At 36.1% G+C, this 20,355-nt stretch overlaps 1 protein-coding gene across 8 annotated transcripts in view; it reads left to right on the top strand.

Moving 5' to 3' along the window:
- The window catches only part of LOC144246345 (uncharacterized), a 76,261-nt gene that overhangs the window by 45,631 nt on the left and 10,275 nt on the right, over positions 1-20,355 (top strand). For 2 of the 8 annotated variants that reach the window (XR_014951978.1, XR_014951977.1), the window contains 2 exons: positions 1,937-2,024; positions 2,852-5,835. The exons of 1 other annotated variant lie outside the window; for it this stretch is intronic. Coding sequence is in view for 1 of the 7 variants with exons in the window: in XM_085569082.1 (XP_085425208.1) it covers positions 2,852-2,939; positions 3,080-3,102 (111 nt within the window). In the remaining 6 variants the exon portion in view is untranslated. 5 more of the 8 variants (XR_014951980.1, XR_014951979.1, XR_014951981.1 and 2 more) reach the window with 4 other exon arrangements.

Genomic DNA, 20,355 nt, shown 5'->3' with positions numbered 1-20,355 from the left:
GTATTTGAAACCAATGGAGGTCAATAGAGGTGACTCAGTATTATGCTAATTTAGTTCTTGGCTCCTATTATATATTGTCCACGTCCATTCAGGTTTAAGAGTAAAGAACAGAAGCTTTTGTGTTTCAATGTTTACATGAGTTTTCCCCTTTTGCTGAAGTATAATGGTTGATATTTGCATTTAATTAAGGTTTAACTCAAAGGGATACTGGATTTGGCTTCATTAGGCTTGAAAGATGTCCTTGACACAAATAAATATTAGCATCCTGGCTAAGGGAGAAACCAAATAAAATAACAGTGATGAATTTAAAAAAAAAAAAAAGAAAATAAGAGAGAAATATCTTTCACACATCACAGGGTTTTCTCCAGATTTATCACAAAAATGAAAAGCACTTTGAAGATGGGAAATTGCAAATGCAGAAACTGTGTCTTCGTATCTCCAATACGTGTAGCCACATGCTTCAAATGAATGTGACTGATAGAAGTGTTACCAGAAAACTGCAGCCAAGAATCAAAAAGGGATTGCTGGATTTTAAAATGTGTGATTCATTTTCATGCCATTAAGACAAGAAATGTGTTTTTTCCCCTTCTCTCTCTGGTTTTTGAACCATTCCTTCTCCTTTCTCTGGAGTCATATTGAACCTTTGGTATATTTTATTGTGCTCAGACATCTGACTAGGAGAGGAAAACCATGTATTTTCTTTCTTTAAATGCCAAAATGTCATAAATTCCCACCTCCACGTATTGTATCCACTTCTGAAGATGTTAGGGGAGATTTTCTTCTGAATGTTTTTCTAGGAGATCTGTGCAAAAATGACTGATTTAAAAGCAGTAAGATATACTTACTCTGGTAATGGAAGACAGTTTTCAGAACTTTGACAGTTACAAGTTTGGCAGACAGTTTTGCCTTCTAAAAGATCCTGATTTTCAGAAAATTCTATATTGCAATAAATAAATTCACTTCCAGGCAGCTCATATTAAACATCAAAACTGAAGCATGTAAAATCTGAAGCTGCATTCACAATCCTTAGATGCAAGATCTCAGTCATAATCCATTTTGGTTGCCAAGGTCTCAAGACCCGTAGTACATCTGATCAAATTTTCTGTTCGTGGGACAAATTTCCTTTGATGCTGTTGTTGGTTTCCTATCAGCTGACCCATTTTCCCAAGGAATTAATCAACTGGATGACATTTAGAATAAGCTTCTTGGCAGCCTGGTATGAGGTAAATAAGTGTCAAATTGAAACTATGTAAAAATTAGTATTTAATTTGATTGAGATTAATAAAATAATACAAAATATTTAATCAGTATAATTTTTATTATTTATTTCACTATGTTTCTTATATTTTATAATTTTATGTATAATTTTAATTATGTTTTTATTTATTCATAATTGTTTGATGCTAGCAACAGATCTCAAGTTTGTGTCAGAGTACCCAATATTTAGAAATCCTTAGAGAGGAAATATTATAACAACAATTGACTAATTTATTTGCTATGAAGTAGAAGGCATTACATTAATCTTTACTGGACTTTAAAAAGATAGTCTTTGTTCTTGCAAGCAACCTGAACAATCAAAGAATGAAATGCAAAAGTTCTGAGTAGAAAGCTGCAGTCACTACTCAGCAATGCAAAGTAGAATGACACATGCAAATTAAAGTCCATACGGTATTTTTCAAGCTCTAAATCAAATTTGTTGGGATAAAAATGGTGAGAAAAAAACTTCAGACATGCTCAAATCCCATTTTCTGAATTGATTTGAGAATCACGAGGCTTGAATCTTCATCTTAGGTCATTGAAACTTAAGAAACTGAAGGTCAAAATCCAAATGCCATCCCCTGTACTTCCTAACACCTAGAAATGGCAAATCCAGGCTTACCTGTGATGTTTCACAATGACTCAGGTCACCTTTACTGTCTCTTTCATGTCACTGCAGAGATTCTGTACCCTTGGTGAGAGTCTTTGGTAAGGGGACAGCTGATGAATATGAATGGAAAGACAGCTGACACAAACCAGCATGTCAGGTACTGCATCCAGCTGGAATTCATCACACCCTACTTTGAGTGGGTGCCTGGAATGGGCATGATAGTAGCAGACCACTAGATCATCAATTAAAATAATCTTGACATGGTCCTGAGCTGTCATAGGGTTTGTTGTGGTCTCTCCAGTTATGATCAAATGACTGACTCATATTTCATTCAATGGCCTGTCCAGTGTCAATTTGATTAATGAATAATAATTAACCATGGTTAAACATAATCACAGAATGCTCTGAGTTGGAAGGCATCCACAAGGATCACCAAGTCCAGCTCTTAAGTGAACTGCCCATATGGGGATTGGATCCATGATTGGTGTTATCATCATACTCTCACCAACTGAGTTAACCTCAGGGTCATGGAATTTATTTCTGTTGAGTTATTCCTAGTTTCTTGTTTTAGTTTCCAGATGATATTTGTCACAGTCACTAATGAGACCAAAATTTGCTTAGCCAAAGAACTACTGTGACTTTAAAAGACATTTTAAAGAAGGCATTTGTAGACATTTCTGCTTACCCTGAGGTTTCCTTAGCTAGCCTAAGCATTGAGGGTATTAATGACTTTTATTTTAAACCACTTTCATGGCAATCAGATTTCCAATGCTTATTAACACTGATGTTTCCCCTGAGTAACAAAAACACACAAAATTTAGTTTATATTCTCTAATGTTTTTATGGTGCCCATCTAGATATACCAGTCCTGGAGGCAGAACTACCCATGACTGCATGCAGACAACTTTTATACCTCTTCCACAGTGAAGCAGCCTGATTTCTAATGATCCTATGATTTTTTTTGTGCGTGTGTCCCTGACCTAGGTGAAGCTGGTGTTGTTTTGCTACCTGCTAGAAGAGGAGAAAATTTTCACATTTCTAGATGGTGCAGCAACAGTGATGGAACTTGGAGGTTTGAAGTACTCAAAACTTATTTTTACAATTAATATTTGCTGAATTTCCATGAATGTTAAAACTCTTCTTTGAATCTCCAGAATATTGAGGAAGATTTTCCATTGAGCACATGTTTCTGTCTGTTGGTTTTATTTTAAGAACACGGCAGTGGAGAGGATTGAGTAAAGTGAAGATGCAAAGACAAGCAAGGGACAAGGAACAAATCACAGCAGCAAATCTTGGAGGAGTGTCTGAGAAAAAGTTTATTCCACAAAGTGGCAGCATTAATGCGTCAAGAGTGGAAAGGAACCTGAGACAAATACCTTGGATGGTGGGAGGTGTCTGGAAGCCCTTGTGAATGATGGTAGACAGCATATGGTGTGTGGGTGTCCACTGTGATCTGTTTCCCCCCAGCAGCACATGAACGGTACCCAGTCTCAAAGTCATATTTCCTCTTAGTCATAGTTCTACCTTCTCTTCACTTTTATCTTTCATGCCCTCCTGAAATCATACATTTGAAATGGTTTCTGCTCTGTTCTAAGCATTTAATTCCTGGAAAGATATCAACACACCAGAGGGGACTTTTAAGAGGAGTGAGAAAGAAAAGCTGTGGAGGTGATTCATAGTAACAATGGTAATTGTGATAACAGTGGTTGCTGCCCATTGCCTAGCAGCAATTTCAACATGTGTCCTCACCAGTATCTATTTTTAAAAGGACATTCTTTATTGTGTAACAGTATGTTTGTGTATTTAGCAAGATATAGAAAGGAGAAGGGGGAATGACTGAAGGTCCTGATAGAGCTTAGAAAAAGGAGAGAGGAGGGGAGGAGATAAAATGTTTTAAATACATGTGTTCAAGAATTATCAAAAAGAAAAAAATGTGGGAGAAATATTAATATTAATATTATTTATTAAATCCCTTCAATTTTGAATGTGGAAATGGTGGATGAAAAATTACAGTCAGATTAATAAAGTCAGCTGGGTAGAATAAATCCTGAACTACAATTCTGCAACAGCAGAATTTTCAGGTCTTGCTCTCTCACTCTTACATCCTTCAGGACAAAAAATCTGACAGACATTTATCCTGGTGTTACTGACATCACATTTTGAGAACAATGGTAGAATTGAAAAGGAGATTAGGTCACAGTTTGGCTAACACAACCTCTGTTGTCACTGGTGTTGTGTCAGAAAGAAAGACCCCCTGTCAGAAACCAAAGTGGCTCTGAGTGAGTGGCTGTGAGAGAAAACTTGTTTTCCATTTGTGTGATGAGAAAATCAAACCTGAGAGTGAGAGAAGCATAAGTAGAGTAGAGCAAATAAAAACCCCTCATTTTTTTGTAGATTCACTGTTTTCTGTGGGTACTAAAATCCTGCTATTAAGATTTATAATTGTTCAAGGCTTTATTGTTTAGACACTTAGAAGTCATTCACTAACTCATATGTTTTAATTTCAGAGTAATCAAATACAAACTAAGAAATCTTCATGAACTAAGGAGCGCCTAATCTCAGAACATTAAATCACAGCAAGAAATTTTGATTTGAGCATTCACATCTTGAACTGATCGTAAAACTCTTAAGAGATCTGATGATATGGTCTTTACTCCCACCCAAGAGCAGATTCACATAGTTACATTTGTGTTTTTGTACATAAAGGGTTATGGTTATAGATGACCATGTACTATATTGTAAAACATAATTAACTAACAGAGATTTAGGGGGAAAATAATGAATTTTTATGGATTAATTATTACTTCAGGTGATATAACTAGTGTAGAAATATAGCAAGGAATTGACTCTATGCTTCTGAATTCATACCTGAAATTGTCACTAGTTTACTGAAAACACTTAAGTTTTACTTGCAACCACTGAAAGCAGCAGACAGTATGTTTGCTCTACTGATATTTCCAAACTGTGCCTTTACCACCAGTTGGTTTCTAAGCCTTTCCTTTAGTATTTGTTCAAATCTTGAGATCAATGCCTATCAAAACAGGAATGACATTTCTGGGCAAAACTTACTGAAACAATCATTTAGCACTGTCATCATATATTAGAGAGTAAACTTAAGTTTGTCAGGTAGCAAGCCTGCTAGAAACACAACAACACATTGGGTATGAAAAACAATTTCATATAAACGATGCACCTAAGCTCATGACTATGCATTGTGGAAGCAACGTGTGCTTTGTGCCTCTATAGAGTTTTTACTCCAAAAGATGCAGCCTGTGCCTTGGCAGGGTGTGTGTATCAATGTGTGGAACACTTGATGTGAAAAACAATCAGTTGTGACAATCAGCCAGTCAGCAATCTTGAACCCTTTCCATCTCTGCTCCATTTATGGGCATCAGTAAATAAAGCTCTGTTCTTAAAGCTGTGTTTTCATTTATTTTTTTCTGCCAGCTAGTGCCAGGCAACTTAGTGGAGCCTTCCAACATTGCCTCCGTATGGAAAGAAATTGAATCAACATTGTATTTTTTCCCCCAGCATAAAATGTTCCCTCTCTCTTTCATACTCCTTTTGCTTCATGAGAAAACAGCTTCAAAATAAACAATTAAAGGGCCCTTGTAAACTTTGCTATCAGTTACTTAGATTTGGTTTTGTGTTTATTTTTTAATAAATAGTTACATTAAAGAGGAGAAGAGGGAGAAAATCTAGTTCTACAGCTGCTGGTCCTCAGTTCATTCTCAGAAGAAAACTAATGGTCTCCAGATAAATATTACAGCTGTTGAAACTTTGAGGAGATGTTCTTCAGTCTGATCCTTGCAACTTGAATTTGGATTTTAAAATGGTCTCTTTTTTTCTAATGTAAATAAATACTTGTTTGTTATTTTTTTTTTTCTGTGTAATTTTCTTCTTGATTTACAGCTGGGTTCAAAAAATCCAGTGGATGACTTTGCCCGTGTGACCTCCCCTTCTTTTCTTTCCAGTTCTTTCATGAAGAATGACATTTTCTGTCCATAAGGGTGTTTTCAAAGAATCTCAACATCTGTAGAAAAAACAAACAAAACCCCCAAAATGACAAGAGCAACAACAACAACAACAACAAACAAACAAACAACAAAAAAAAAACCCCAAGGACATTGTGGAAAACATCCTGGACTGTGGGAGAGAAATCCTATAGTTCATGTCCTTCCTTTCAAATGCACTTTCATATGTGACTTCAGGCAATTTACTTGATCTCTCCAGCTCTGAATGTACATGAACTCAGCAATATTTTTAATATATGGATACACAGGAACTGCTTCTCTACTCTGTTACAGTTTAGATAAACCTATCTTTATAAAGGTTTAATAGTGTTTAAGACAAAATGGATTCTATACACAAGTTACATTTATTGCCAGAAAATAAATGGAAGAAGAAAATATCTGTGAATTTTCAGCTTATCTGGACAAAAACTTTAATTAGCTGTTTCCTCAGCATCTTTTTTGCAAGAAACCTTTAAAGATAACTTTGCTTTTGTGAGTAGAGAATCTTGAAATATGACAAAGGCTACTGACAAAGGCTACTGAGAAGTTGTAATACAAAGGCACAATGTATCCCAAGAAAGTTTTCATGATGTCACTTCAGCTGAATCTCTGAGGAAAAAAATACTCTGCAAAGAAAAGCACACCAAGAGAGCAAAGACAATCAGATGTATTAACACACAGAGTTAGCAACATCAAAGCAGGGAGGTCCTTGTTTGGTTTTGTTGGATGTGCTTTGGGTTTTTTCCTGAGACCCTGCACTAAGCTCAGTAGCATTTCTCTTCAAGAGCAAGAGGGAGCATTCTGCCTTCCTCCACAGTAGCATTTCTGAAGTAGATTAGATGTGTCATGAGAGATGATGCAGGGCAATTTGTAGAAGGAGATGATACAATCAACATCCACAAATAGAAAACAGAAGCAGTCAATAAATATTTCTGTTTCATAACTGTAAACAGGCAAGAATAATGTACTTGCATGACACAAAGATAAAGTACCTTTCAGTTCACACACCATATCCTCAGGATAAGCAATGAGGAATTTGTGTGACCCAGATGACTTGCACATCACAGCCCAAACTGGTGATGACAAAATTTTGACAAATTGTGAGAACTCAGAAGGAGCTCAGAAGGGTTACAATGTTCTGTAAGAAGTATTCAAAAGGGACATTTCATGAAAATTATTTGCATGTTTCTAGGCCAAAGGAAAATAATGCAATTTGATTACTGAAGATTAAAAGGTTCAAATTTAAGTAATACCAGTGTACTTTATGGTTGCTCAAAAGAAAAAGGCAAATATTTTTGAGGAAATTAGTTTTTGGATACCAAAAGTACCTGGATTATTAATGTAACAATTAATAATTACATTAATAACTCTAAGTTATTAATGTAATTATTAATAATTACATTAATTACTTAAACTTCTGTAAGGATTTAGAACCTCGTGACATTTTAATTAAAAATATTGCACTGTGAATTACCGGGGACGAGCTGATGAATTGTGTAACTGACAAATTAAGGATAATAAATAGGGAGATTTTATTAATGGACAACTTTCATTACAGGTTTTCCTAGTGGGCAAAATCACCATGGAAAATCTACTTGATACTGCTCAAGATTTTTTCCATGATTTAGTAGTAAATACATCATCACTGTCAATAAAGTATGTAATTGGCACAGAGGGTAGAGGAATGGTGAGAAAATATTGAAGCAGAACAGTCAGACACAATGACCAAGACTATCTGGTGAAATTATGTATTCAATCAAGATGCTTTTTCAGCTCAGATAAATGAAAAATTTTATCCATGTAAGTATAGGGATTGCAGATCATTTCCTAGAGCAGAAACATTGGAACTACAGAAGACATTTAGAATATATAGGGATAATAGCAGAAAAAGAACCAGTGGTTTCTGCAGTGGTTTTTCTGCATCAAAAACACTCATTCCAAGTAGGAGCACTTAAAATAAGAAACATCTTCTTATATAGTACTGAAGAGATTATTTTTTATCATATCAATAGTTCTAGAGCTTACAATTTCAAAGGACTATTAGAAAATTGGAAAAGAAATATATTCTAGTTATTAAACACATGGGGAATATACATTCCAGTGAATCCTACTGGGGTTTTCAGCTTTTTTTGTCTAGCAGGGAAAGCCCACATGGATGTTTGAACACTAAATGTCATTCAGTTGGGTCAGATAGCTTTAATACAGTGATTATTTAATAATTAAAAGCAAATGTACTTGAGAAATTATTAAAATTGTGCTGGATTCTTCTCTCCTCATTTATTCATACCAGAGGGTATATTTTGGTCACAGACTGTTGCCTCCATAAAGCAATAATGTGGTGAATCATCAATATCTGAGATAGGAAGAAATTTGGATGAGATGAAGATATATTGCCTACCACAGAAAGACATGGTGATGGGAAGGGGAAGCCTGGCACTGGTGCCAATACAACATCTTTGCATCAGATCTTGGCTGTGTCAGTTTTCAACCCAGTTTGAGCAGTTTATGATTGTGACAAGATTTGAGTCTGAGTAGCAGGGCAATAATCCCCAGCAGCCTATCAGCATTAATGCTATTTCCATTTCAACAGGGATAATACCATAGAGATAATAGAAGTTACATTCATAGAAAGTACATGTTACAAATTCCTCCCTCTCTACTCATTCCATCAGGAGGAGAGCTGTTGGTAGCAGACCTTTATAGCTATAACTACTGGTGTTTTCTCTGTAGAGGTACTAAGTTAAATCCCAGCAATGTCATCCAGCAGAGCAGTTATCACATCAGCTCCTATGCTGGTAACCAGAAAATTTTCTTTATAGAACTCCTGAGTATATATTTTATGTACTAAAGCTAAGAAAATAAATTTTATTCCTTCTTTAGTAACCTCTTCCAGAGATCATGCATCAACTTACATATCATATTTCTTAAATAATTATCTTACAAGGAAATTTAACTTGGTGTAAAAATAAAATGTCAATCCCATTTTTCTTCTACAGAAATGTCCTTATGCCAAGACAAGATGAAACTTTCACTATATGCTCATAAATGAAAGAGAAAATATGTTAACTAATGGTTCTTTGTTAGCAAACTATTCTAATTGATTTATTTTTCTTAGTAATTGCACTGCTAGAATGTATCTGTGCTTAAACTGCCACCAGCTCTGTCTAGCATCTATTTGAAACACTGGGCACTGAATGCAAATAATTTATCATATCATAACAGATGATGAATTGGGGATTTATATTTCTAATATTGTCTAAAACTATTGCACAATTAAAAAAAAATCTTAATTCTAAAAAAATGTAAATATTTTTAGAGACTGGTTATTAACCCAAAAGACTGGAATAATAAAGAATGAACCCAAAGTACTTTCTTTTTGTCCTCTTCCTGGTTTTATGAACATATACAAAGAAGTTTAATATTGCAGATACTCATATTATTCTTGTTTCAAAACTGTGTGGATGATTTTTTGGGCTGACATTCCCTAAAACAAGGGCTTGAATATCAGACTATACCAGCAAAAATTGAAATAAGAGAGAAAAACGGAGGGAGGCAAGATTGAAGTCACAAAGGAGAAAGTTTTGCTTTCAAATCACCAGGACAAAACTTATAAGTTACGTGGCCTCCAACATTTATCCCATAACTTGTCTTATTCTAGTGTTCTATAGGAAAGCAGAGAGGAAAATCTGTACATTTTCATGTGAACAACCATTGTTTGTAAAATCACAGACACTGCTTTTTGCATAACAAATGAAATATTAATAAGTTTCATCATAGGAAGTATTAAATCTGAATATAACAATGAAGTTTCATGGTATACTGAGAGTTAAGTTTAAAATCATGGGAAGTCAGACAATATTTTGTTCCTGGTACTTTCATGCTTGTGGACACAGTGTGGCATGTTACCACCTCATCATCTCCTCCCATTCCTAGTGTCTGCTGCAAAAGTGTCTTCAAGATCCTGGTCTTCAGTGCAGCTGCCCACTGAGCTGGAAGGATTGTTATTCAAAAGTGTCAATACTCAGGGAATGTCTCAACTTCATTATAAAACAGGTCTCAGGGAATATGTTACAAATGTGGATTATGGAAAATTATCTTTTTCCTGAGTACAGCCATGATCTATGCCAGTTATTAACAGTCTCCATGGACTTTGATCAAGCACTTAAACCCTTGTCAATTTTTTCTTACAGCTGGATCATATTGTCCTTATTTCCCATCTGTGAGCATTGCTTATTTGGAAGTTAGAAAAATCTTTTGATGGATTCCTGCTGGAAAGGTCAAGCCATATATCTCCATCTAATTTTAATCACCAAGTTTTATGTAGTGAAAATGGATGGGGAATCACATGTTGGAAAAAATTGCTTAATAATAATGGCTGGAAAACTTATATAAAGCCCCATTAAGAATGGATCTCCTGCCCTGGTGATATCCAGACACCTGTGTAACATGACTACAGATTGTGACCTATCATTCAAGGTGTATAATTCATTATTCAAAGAAACCTGCTTTAGGCATCTAGGAAAACTGTTTTTGCTGTCAACAAGGCAACAGCAGGAAAATGATAATTTGAAGAACACATTGAAGTTAGCCATGAAAATGGCTGTATAAAGAATCAAAGAAGAGCAGAGTGTCAGTTTACCAGCTGCTGGTTGTGAATTTTCAGTATTTATCTTCCTTGAAGCACTCAAGTTACGAAGGATCTCTGGCAGATTTGTAGTCCAATGCTCAAAGCAGAGCAAATTGCAAAGTTAGATCAGGTTGTTCAGGTTCTTGCCCAGCTGAGCAGGCACAGTGCCCCACTACAGCCCCTACAGGATATCTCAGATTGAGCTGGGATGGGGCTCTGAGGAACCTTGTGTAGTGGCTGCCATCCCTGCCTACGGCTGGGTCTTGGAACCAGATGATCCTTCAGGTTCTTTCCAAGTAGAGAAGGAACTCAGGTGGATTAAACCTAACTGATCTTAGTAAGTCAGAAGTAGAAATTAAGAATCAGTTCTGGTCTTTCATGTTCCACAAATCATGTTTTTTTTCAATGCACTAATACTGGACCATGTTTGTTCTTTTGTTTTATTCTTTTAAATTTCTATTCAAGTCCATAATTTACAAAACCATCATGAGAATAACTTATTAAACAGAATGAATTAATAACCATTTCTCATTAATTTGGAGTTTGAATTGATTAAGTCTCAAAGAATCATTGGGAATCTAGCTTTAAAAGTGTTTAATGTATTTTAAAATCCTCTGTAATTTTTTGTCTCTTGAACATGAAGAATTAAATAGTCCTTTCCATTTCCATTTTTCCAAGACTTACCAAGATATCATGATAATTGAGATTTTTAGTCCCCATCTTTGACTGAGATATCAAAATTTTAGCACCTTGATCCTATGTCAGTATTCAGAAAGCAAGCTGATTTTCAGATGTTTGGCCATTCACTTATGAAAACATCTTTAATTTGCCTGTGTCTCAGTCAGTTAATTCCCCTGACTTGTTAGGAAGAGACTGAAGCTAAGTGTGGTTTTCAAACAGCTTTCTAAACAGCCAGCAGACAGGAGATACATCTTTGCTCTGTGAACAACCTAAGCCAGATATTTTATGTGTAGCTTAGCAGTGAATGGCTCCATATTTCATTAGCAATCTCGAGTAAAATTCTCTTCTCCTTGTGCCTTTAGCAAAATGCAAGAAATTACAAGGATGACATGAAGTGCAGGAGAGAGGAACATTATAAAACAAACTAATTAGAAAGTGAGAAGTGGCAGTGCTCACTTGCTTAATATTTGTATAAAAACCTCTCTTGAAGATGAGAGGAATAGAATCATTCTGTTTGTATTTTTTTTTTTTTTATGCATTGGTGTGTTGCAAATCCTAATTGAAACTTGTGGAGCAGAAAGCTGATCTTGCAGTAATGTTTGTGGATACAATTATGGAAATCTTTTGAGTGTGATTAAATTATATAGTGCCTGGATATTGAAGTAGTTTCAATACTTATGTCTGAATTAGAGTCTGTGGCAAAGTATGAGGTGACACCTACCAGATCAGGAAGGACATAATGTGCAGCAGTTTTCCAATTAGCAAGTTTTTTCCAGCAGCAAGTAACATCCATTTTTAATGCCTCCATGTCTAAAAGAGTCAGCTCTTCATGGTCTATTGGACAAATTTAAACACAAATTATGTGAGGACAGCCTCGAAAGACCACTAAGAAGATATGATCAGTAGAAAATGGTCATGTAACAGAAGAAAAGGCATGTTTTAATATTAATGGGATTAATAAAATTTTTAGTTTATTATTCATTGCTAAATCTAGGTCTTTTAGTTTGGGCCTTTTACAAATCTAGGTTATGGAACTTGGTAAAGTTATTTGTTTGAGATGCAGTAATTTATCCAATATCACAGAAATATAAGTTGATTTAGTTCTTCTTGTTCATCTCAAAGAGGTGACTGATTTCTTTTTGTAGGTAACGAATGTTTTGATTTATTATCTGTTGTGAATACCTGGGCAAGAATTCAAAGATTCAGGATTTGTTGTTAATAAACAAAACTTGAGAGTAGAGGAAAAAGTATTTTGCACAGAAAAAACCTTGAAGTTCTGTCTAACACAAAGATATACTTTAAAAATAGTGTTTCCTTAGAAGAAATACGGTCAATTTAGAATATTAAAATTCAAATGCTTAACAGTTCTATTTTTATGAAAGATCAATTAACTCCAGAACAGTGTATGTTTTTTACAATATTCAGGCTCTTAAAATTCACCAAAAAATAGTCAGAATAAAGTCTGGCTTCCCAAAGCACAAATGTCCTTTATCTGCTTCTTCACTAATAGAGACATTAATTTTTAAGGCCATTATCAATTTCATCATTTTCATAACTTAGGGCTAGATTTTACCCAGGAAGTGTTTTTATCACCCGGATAACTTTCAGTTCATTGCAAACTCACTTGATTCTCATTTTGGGTAAGAATCACCTGTGGCCTAAAGGCTGTGGAGGAAGGCATATATGCTATGTCTATTAGTAAATGGTTCAAATGGTTAAGTATGTTCCTGATAAAAAATTGCATCTCATTTCTAGTTTGAAGTTTTGGCTCTCAGCCACTGGGTCTTGTTATCATAGATGAAAGAAGCCTCTGATATCAGGCACTGCTCCCTGCGTAGGTGGAATGTTCCCCATGTTGTCCATGTTAATCTGATTCATTGCTGCTACTACATTATCTTTCATCAGTTTTTCTAACTGTCAATTTTCAAAATAGTGCTGGTTTTGATATGCTGCTTGTTTTTGTAGCTGAGAAGCTATGAAATAGCTGCAGAGGACTTAAAAGAGATCTTCATCTGTATGAATTATTACTGATGGGGAAAAAACATCTACATCTTTGAAGGATGTCTTACACTTCGAACTACAATTTTCTGGCAACTTTCACCACAGAGGTCTTATCCTTGCTTTAATAAATGACTGAAGTGCCCTGACATTTATTTTTCTGTGCCTGGTTCCCAAAATGGAAGCTGGAGTTCCCATGGTAGGCTCCTTAGCTCAAGTTTTTATGGCCTAATTTCCATCAATATCCTCATGATTCCTACTAGCTACGTGCCTTGTGCGCATCTGGCCAAGAAGAAATACAAGGGAGGTGGATTTACATGGAATTTATGAAAGGTCTCAGTGCCTGGAAAGTGTTAGCCACTGCAGAGTAATCCATGCAGTGCAGCAGATAGCCCTGAGAGCTGACTGTAAAGCTCCTTAATATAGTGGAGTGTCTGAAATTCTTCCCCTCCTCTGCAGCTTAGCTATATGGAATAGGGATCATGGAAAAGAGATGGATTTCAGTATCCAAAAACCTCTAATGTGAAGAAGTCTACAGAAACACTTCCCAGGAACTCAGGAGAGATTGAAAAAGAGACATTATTTTCTCTTTTCCCTCAAACCTTCCAGGAGTTTCATGCATTGGCCTAGCAAATGGGAAAAGAGGCTGTTTTCATCTGCTTCTCATGGGCAAACTCCAGAAGATTCTGTGAGCAAAGGGATGAGGCCCTTTTTTTTAAAGGTGTACAACAGCATCCAAAAATATCACTTACACATCTCTCAAGTTCCAATTCACCCCTCTTTCTCAAAAATCCAGGAAACTGCACAATCATATTTATTACATCTATTTTATTTTCCTTTATTTTTTAAGGGACTTACTGAGCCATGACAAGTATTTTTTTTCCAAAATGTAAGAAAGTTTTTTTATTCAGAAGCATTTACTAACAACTCAAAAATCAATAAAAACTACAATATTGCTGTCATACTTGTATTCAAACAGATTCAATACACATTACACCCTTATTGCTGTGGCAAATATTTATCTTCTGTGAAAAAACTTGTTTTAGAAAGTAATGGAAAGACGGGTGAAAAGAGTGACTTGTCAGAAGCTGTGCTTCCAAGCTGTTTGGAAAAGGGAGAAAATTTTGGCTGGTTGCTTGCCTTGAAATTTTTCAAGATGCTTTTTGCTCAGATGAAATAATAAGTAAAAGCTCAACTTAGATGTACTGCTGGTTGGTTGAAGTTATATTGACAATTGCAACAAAGAAACTACCCAGAGGCCACAATGTGGCTTCATTTCCACCTTGGAATATAAGAAAAATTGTTGTTTACTCTTGAAAGATGATATTGAAGGATTAAATAGTGCCTCATTATCTCACCTAGTTCTACTTCTACTCAGATTCTTTTCTTGCCCTTATCCCTGTCACTGACCACACTGAATACCCTTCTAACTGAGACACAATTAAGATGTGAAAGGAAGCTCAAATAATGTGTGCCTCATCTAGAGCTGGTGGGTGACAAGACTACAAATGAGATTAGTCTGGGGTTTTACCTCCATAGAGACTTCAGGGAAATGCAGAGAGAAAAAAACAAAACTCACTAATTTTGAATGACCTCCAACATTTGAAAATTTGATTATTTTTTTCACATTTCTTTTTACAGACTTTGAAGCTACTTACTGAGGTAGTCAGAAACTTTAGAATGTAAATAACAGAAAGAGTTGAGAGTGAAAGAAGTGACCATTTTTGGCTGACAGGATTCTGGGGCTCTTAGAAAAATAAAACACGGCCCTCTGAGTAATCTTGAAAACACATGAGAATGACCATGGAATTTTAGTTCCTCTTTAGGGATCAAAATAAGCAGCAACTTTATCAGGATACAGCATTCAGAGCCTGGCATTGGACAGCATATTGTGAACTGACAGCCTTTCCAGGGAATTTTGAGGGTTTGGGTCTATCTGCAGTAGCTTCACATTTCCAAATTTGGCTCTGAACACCAATAAGAGGCATTTAGCAGAACCAAATATTGGATCCAATTAGCTGAATTAAAGTCCATAAGACCATCCTTCTTCCTAGACTGAGACATTTTACTAATAAAGGACACACAGAAGACATCCCTGATACCTTTTCTCAGAGTCTGCATCTATTATACTCTTGTCATGAAGAAGGGAAGCAAAATGTCAGAACAAAATAAAGGAAAATGATCAGTTGATAAAAGAAAAAATATCAAACCTGCTTGCTAAAGTAAACAGACGGAAAAGGCAAATTATTAAAAATACTTGTTTTCTAGCAAAGCTGCTGGGAGAAATAGAAGGAATATGAGCAAGTAAATACACACAGCATTCCTGGAGGAGAAATAAATAGGGATCCTATTATACTGCTGTTTATGCACAGCTTGGAAACTTCACTATATAAGCTGCAGGGAATAGAAATACACTGTATGCAAGCAGAACATTCTTGGACTGTTTATGGCACTACATGTATGCCATACCCTGAGGTTCCTATAAAAAACTTATTATTTACCAGTTCAAGCTGTTTGGCTTAGCTGTGATTTGGGTAATATTTTCTTCACTGGAAGAAGTGCTATGCTGCTGGTATAGGCTGGAGTGCTATAGCAGCATAGCCTCATCTTTCTCAGATTGTCATAAATTTGCAGGCCGCAGTTATTAACCACAGATATTGTAAACTGCAAGTGACTCTGCCTGTGGATCCATGCAGCAGGGAATATATACCAACATTTCAAGTTCATTTGCTCCTCCATTCGCATGGCTGTGTATTTCTTCTCACAGACTTAAAATGCATTAATTTACCCAGACTTTGACATACATGCAGAAGTCTAGGGAGATTTCTGTTAATTTCAGGGCAGAATATAACACTGAGTAAACCCACAGGCTTTTCTGTGCAAACCCAAGGTTTTTCTTGGTTTTGTTTGGAAGGATTTTCAACTACTTTAATCAAGAAAACATTTGTAAAAGGACAGAGAAGGAAAGGCAAAACAATGACAAAACTTGAACTCTTTGACAGAGAACAAGAAAGCTTTTGATTAGGAGGAAGACAATTTGAGAATACTTTCCTTTCCTGAGGCTGCACCTACAATCAAAGGAGGATATCAACTATTGCAAAATCCTGAGTATGGAAACAAAGGAGTTCTTGGTGAGTGGACCAGGATGGGAGAAATTCCTTGGGATATATCTGTAAAATCTTCAAGGACATAGAGTCTGGAGCAAGAAGGGCGTACAGAGAAGCTCAGTCCCAAGGATAAATCCCACCTGTGTGAGGCTGGAAGGGAGCTCTGGAGAGACCGAATGCAGTGTGTGTTAAACCTGTCCTGTTAAACCATGCTGTCCTGCACTGCTTTGGCAAGTCACATTTCTATTGCAGGATTGCCTCCTCTGCCTCTGTCACCATGGGCCAGACCTGGGCACACACAGAGCCACTGCAGGACTCGGGGGCCATGAGCAGCCTGAAGGCTCAGTCACAGAAGGGTTGGGTTGGTGACTCCCACCTCAGAGTGGCCAAGCCATGAGCTTTTTACCTTTAAGGCTACCTCCTAGGGATTTAATAGCTTAACTGCCCATGGGAGAAGAAATCAAGGGGAATTTGCTCCAAAGGAGTTCTTCTCTCTTTTTCTTGTGATATTAAATATTCTCTCAGAGTAAACAATCTATTTGAAGATTTTCCACTGACTGATACTTAGCTCTGGGAAAGGACAAGCTCATTTTGCCAAAATTGCCTCTGGATTAGGGTGTTGCATACCCCATTGCTAGGGACATGGCCTACTGAAGAAAACATTACAATTTAATTGTGCTGGTAAATGCAATATTATTTGTGAAATAAAATTGCCTTTTTCTCATATTTAGCTTTCTTGAATTTTTAGAGAATCATTAAACAAAGTAATTCCCTATTACCTCAGTGAAAAAGAATTAATGAAAGAGCAAAGTTACAAGAAAGGTCTGAAAGCAAATGATTATGAGTTAATAATGTTTCAGGCATTTAAATATAAAATTCTGCTAATAATCAGAAGAAATAGCTATGCGGGATCAAACTATCATGCAGAGCCTCCTACAATGATTTATTCATTAAAGAACAGCAAAATTATTTTTGATTACTCCAAAGACTAACCTCACAGTGAAAAATAAATTGGCATTTATAGTGCTTTATCTCCAGAAGTGAACGAAAAGATATTTGTGACTTGCAAATAAAAGATTAATTTCTATTAAAAAGAAAAAAAAAAGTAGTTCAATTCACTTTCCTGGATACCCTTTTCTAACATTTTCATACATTATCCATCCGTGTGATAGAAAATTACAATTTAATCATTTAGGATCATGTAGCATACTCTAATTGAAAGCTTTGGAATTATTCCAGTGTTTTGAATGGTCATTCTCAGCTGCATGCAAATTTTCCCCTCCTATGTGGCTAAAAGATCCTGGTAAATAAATTTGGGTTTAAAACTCCGAATTTTTCTCTTATTCTTGAGAATTCTTGGAAAAATCTCTTCACAGTCTGATGTCAGCATATGGGAAGACTGAGAGACTAATGTGTGATAGGCTGTCAAAAATGGAATAATACAGAACTCCCTTCAACTAGCATGAAGTAAGATAGCAAATTAATCTCTTTGGGTATTCTGCATCATCTGATTTCAGTTGTCTATACTTAGATTTTTACTGCTCCTTGAGATATCCCAGATTATTCAGGCTTCATCAGACAAATACCAGAACTCTTCCATTTTGAAAAGTAGCTATTTGGGCAATTAATTTTGGGACTTGGAATTCCACCCCTACATTTTTAGGTGTGGGGTAAGTGTCTGAGCTTTTGTCATAGATGGACAAGCTCTAACCAGGACAGTCCATGGGGCCTGCAGAACCTTTTGGATGACCTGGTCTTAAGAACATGGCTTTCCTATAGCTCCTGTGTTGTGTGTGCCAGGTGAATGGGAGCAAGGTTCAGATGGGGTACCAAGAAAAGTTTTTTTCTCCAATCAGGGCAGCCAAAAGTGAGACAAATTACTGGCAGGTGGTATAGTCTTCATTTGTGGAGTTTTTCAAAACTGAGTGAGACAAATAACCCAAAGAAACCTAAAAGAACCCCACAAATGACCTCTACAACCTCACAGATAAACAGAAAGTTGGAACAGAGATCTCCTGAGGCCTTTTCACACCTGATTTATCCCATGATCTCCCAGTCCCTGGATACTGTAGAACCCTTCAAACAACACTAATACCAAATGTTGACCTTCTGCATTGAGCTCTTGAAGAGCTCTGGCAGTAGCTGGAGTTTATATACCCAGACCACACGTTGGCATTTATATATTGCCTACTGAATTTGGATCCTAGTTATGAGATTATGAATCCTGCTTTTCACATGACAGTTAAGTATATGTAAAGAAAGGCCGGGTTCATCAGAAATATATTTTTCCCATTTAATTCACAGTGTGCTTATCCGTGTGTGAATGTGAGACACATCATGCAGAGATACTAGAAAATACTATGCCTGGTTTTCTGTGTCTTTTGAAAAAAAAAAGTTTATTTGTCTTCTGTGCAATCAATTTTCTGCTATTTAAGCCTAAGAATAGACTAGAAGATAAGTGTTCTTTTATTTAAAAAACAGAGTGAATAAACTCTTTTGGTTAAAACGGCATCAAGGGGTGCTTTATAGTGAGGATTTAAAGCATTCAAGTTCTGAAGCTCATTGAAGAGAAGGCATAAAATTGCTGAATACTCTATTCCCAAGTAATTTACTCTAATTATCAAGGAAAAGGGGAACAATCTCTCCTAAAGATATTTTCTTCAGAAAAGCTGTGACTGTTCTTCACATCAAGTTTTTAATTTGGAAAATTGGAATAGAGGTGATTTTAGAAGCTTTCATTTTGACTCAGTTCTCAAGTACTTAGTGAAAAGAATCAGAGTGCTTTCCAAGCAGTTTATCTGATTCATAAACCCAAGAGCTCTGAATTATCAGTGGAACACTGAAATATCAGTGTTGGTATTGAACTTTCCATAATAGTGCCCCTCTAGAACTTTACTGCGACTTAAGGCAAATCTAGAAATTATATAGACTGTGCAGCCAAATCTCTTTTCCTTTGTTTGATCAACTCTTTGGCTGGGCTACTGAGTAGCAACTCATATATAGTAGAAATTTCTGTGGCCAAAACTGCTAACTTTGAGAGATATAAAGGAAGCATGAGGGGAGAAATTAATTTTAGTAATTGTCTTAACAACACTCCTGTAAGGAAGCCAAAAATGTTTTCTAATTGTACAGAAGAAAACCAAAGGTGCATAGGTTCTCTCTTCTGAGCTAGTAATCTAGGGCTCATATATCTTAAAACAGGAATACAGTGTCAGTTGAAATGCCCTCACAAATCCATTCTCTAACTGCTGGTCTAAAAAGGCAAACTCTCCTGAGGATTTGGTGTCGTATATTGATTCCTACACAGACATCTTGGATTCTCCAAAATACCTACCATGTCACTAGACACATTGTGCAGTTAACTAAATAATTGAATATTTAATCCCTCCTTACAATCAAAAGAAAGTAGTAAATAACTCCAAGATGCAGCTCATTACCTTGTTCAGACATTTTAACTGTTCTGATTCATTAAAACTGTAATTCAGTGTCTTTGATAAAGCTATGAAAGACTGAGTAGTATTCCATTCATATGCAGCTACAGTTATTTTATATTTCTATTATATCAGATGCTGAATTTAAATCCAGTACAACATAAGTGTGGTCCTACTAAGGAATTCTTCCTGTAACACATGCACCACAACACTGCATTTTTTTCCATAGGAACATGAAGCTGCTGAGTGTGATCGAATGCTGGAAGTGAGGCAAAACACCAGTATGGCGAATCATTTGAACTTCTCCAAATGTTTTGAAATCTTTCCTAAAAGAATATTTTAAACTGTAGAGAAGAATCACAGAAGTTACTCTGGGATGCTCTTCCTGAAAAGAGGCTGTTGTGAGCTGAGGGTAGGTTTCTTCTGATAACTAACAGGGGATAGGACAAGGGGATATGGTCTCAAGTTGCATCAGGGGAGGTTTAGTTTGGAAATTAGGAAAAAATTTCTTCACTACAAAGATCATCAGGAACTGGAACAGGATGCCCAGGGAAGTGATGGAATCCTCTTCCCTGGAGGTGTTTAAAAGATGCATAGATGTGGGGACAATGTTAGGTATATAATTGGACTT

The sequence above is a fragment of the Lonchura striata genome, chromosome 1A (genome assembly GCF_050655825.1).
Source record: "Lonchura striata isolate lonStrDom1 chromosome 1A, ASM5065582v1, whole genome shotgun sequence".
Taxonomy (NCBI): Eukaryota; Metazoa; Chordata; class Aves; order Passeriformes; family Estrildidae; genus Lonchura; species Lonchura striata.
The sequence above is the reverse complement of the archived record's forward strand: the minus strand, read 5'-3'. Positions and strand labels throughout refer to the sequence as shown.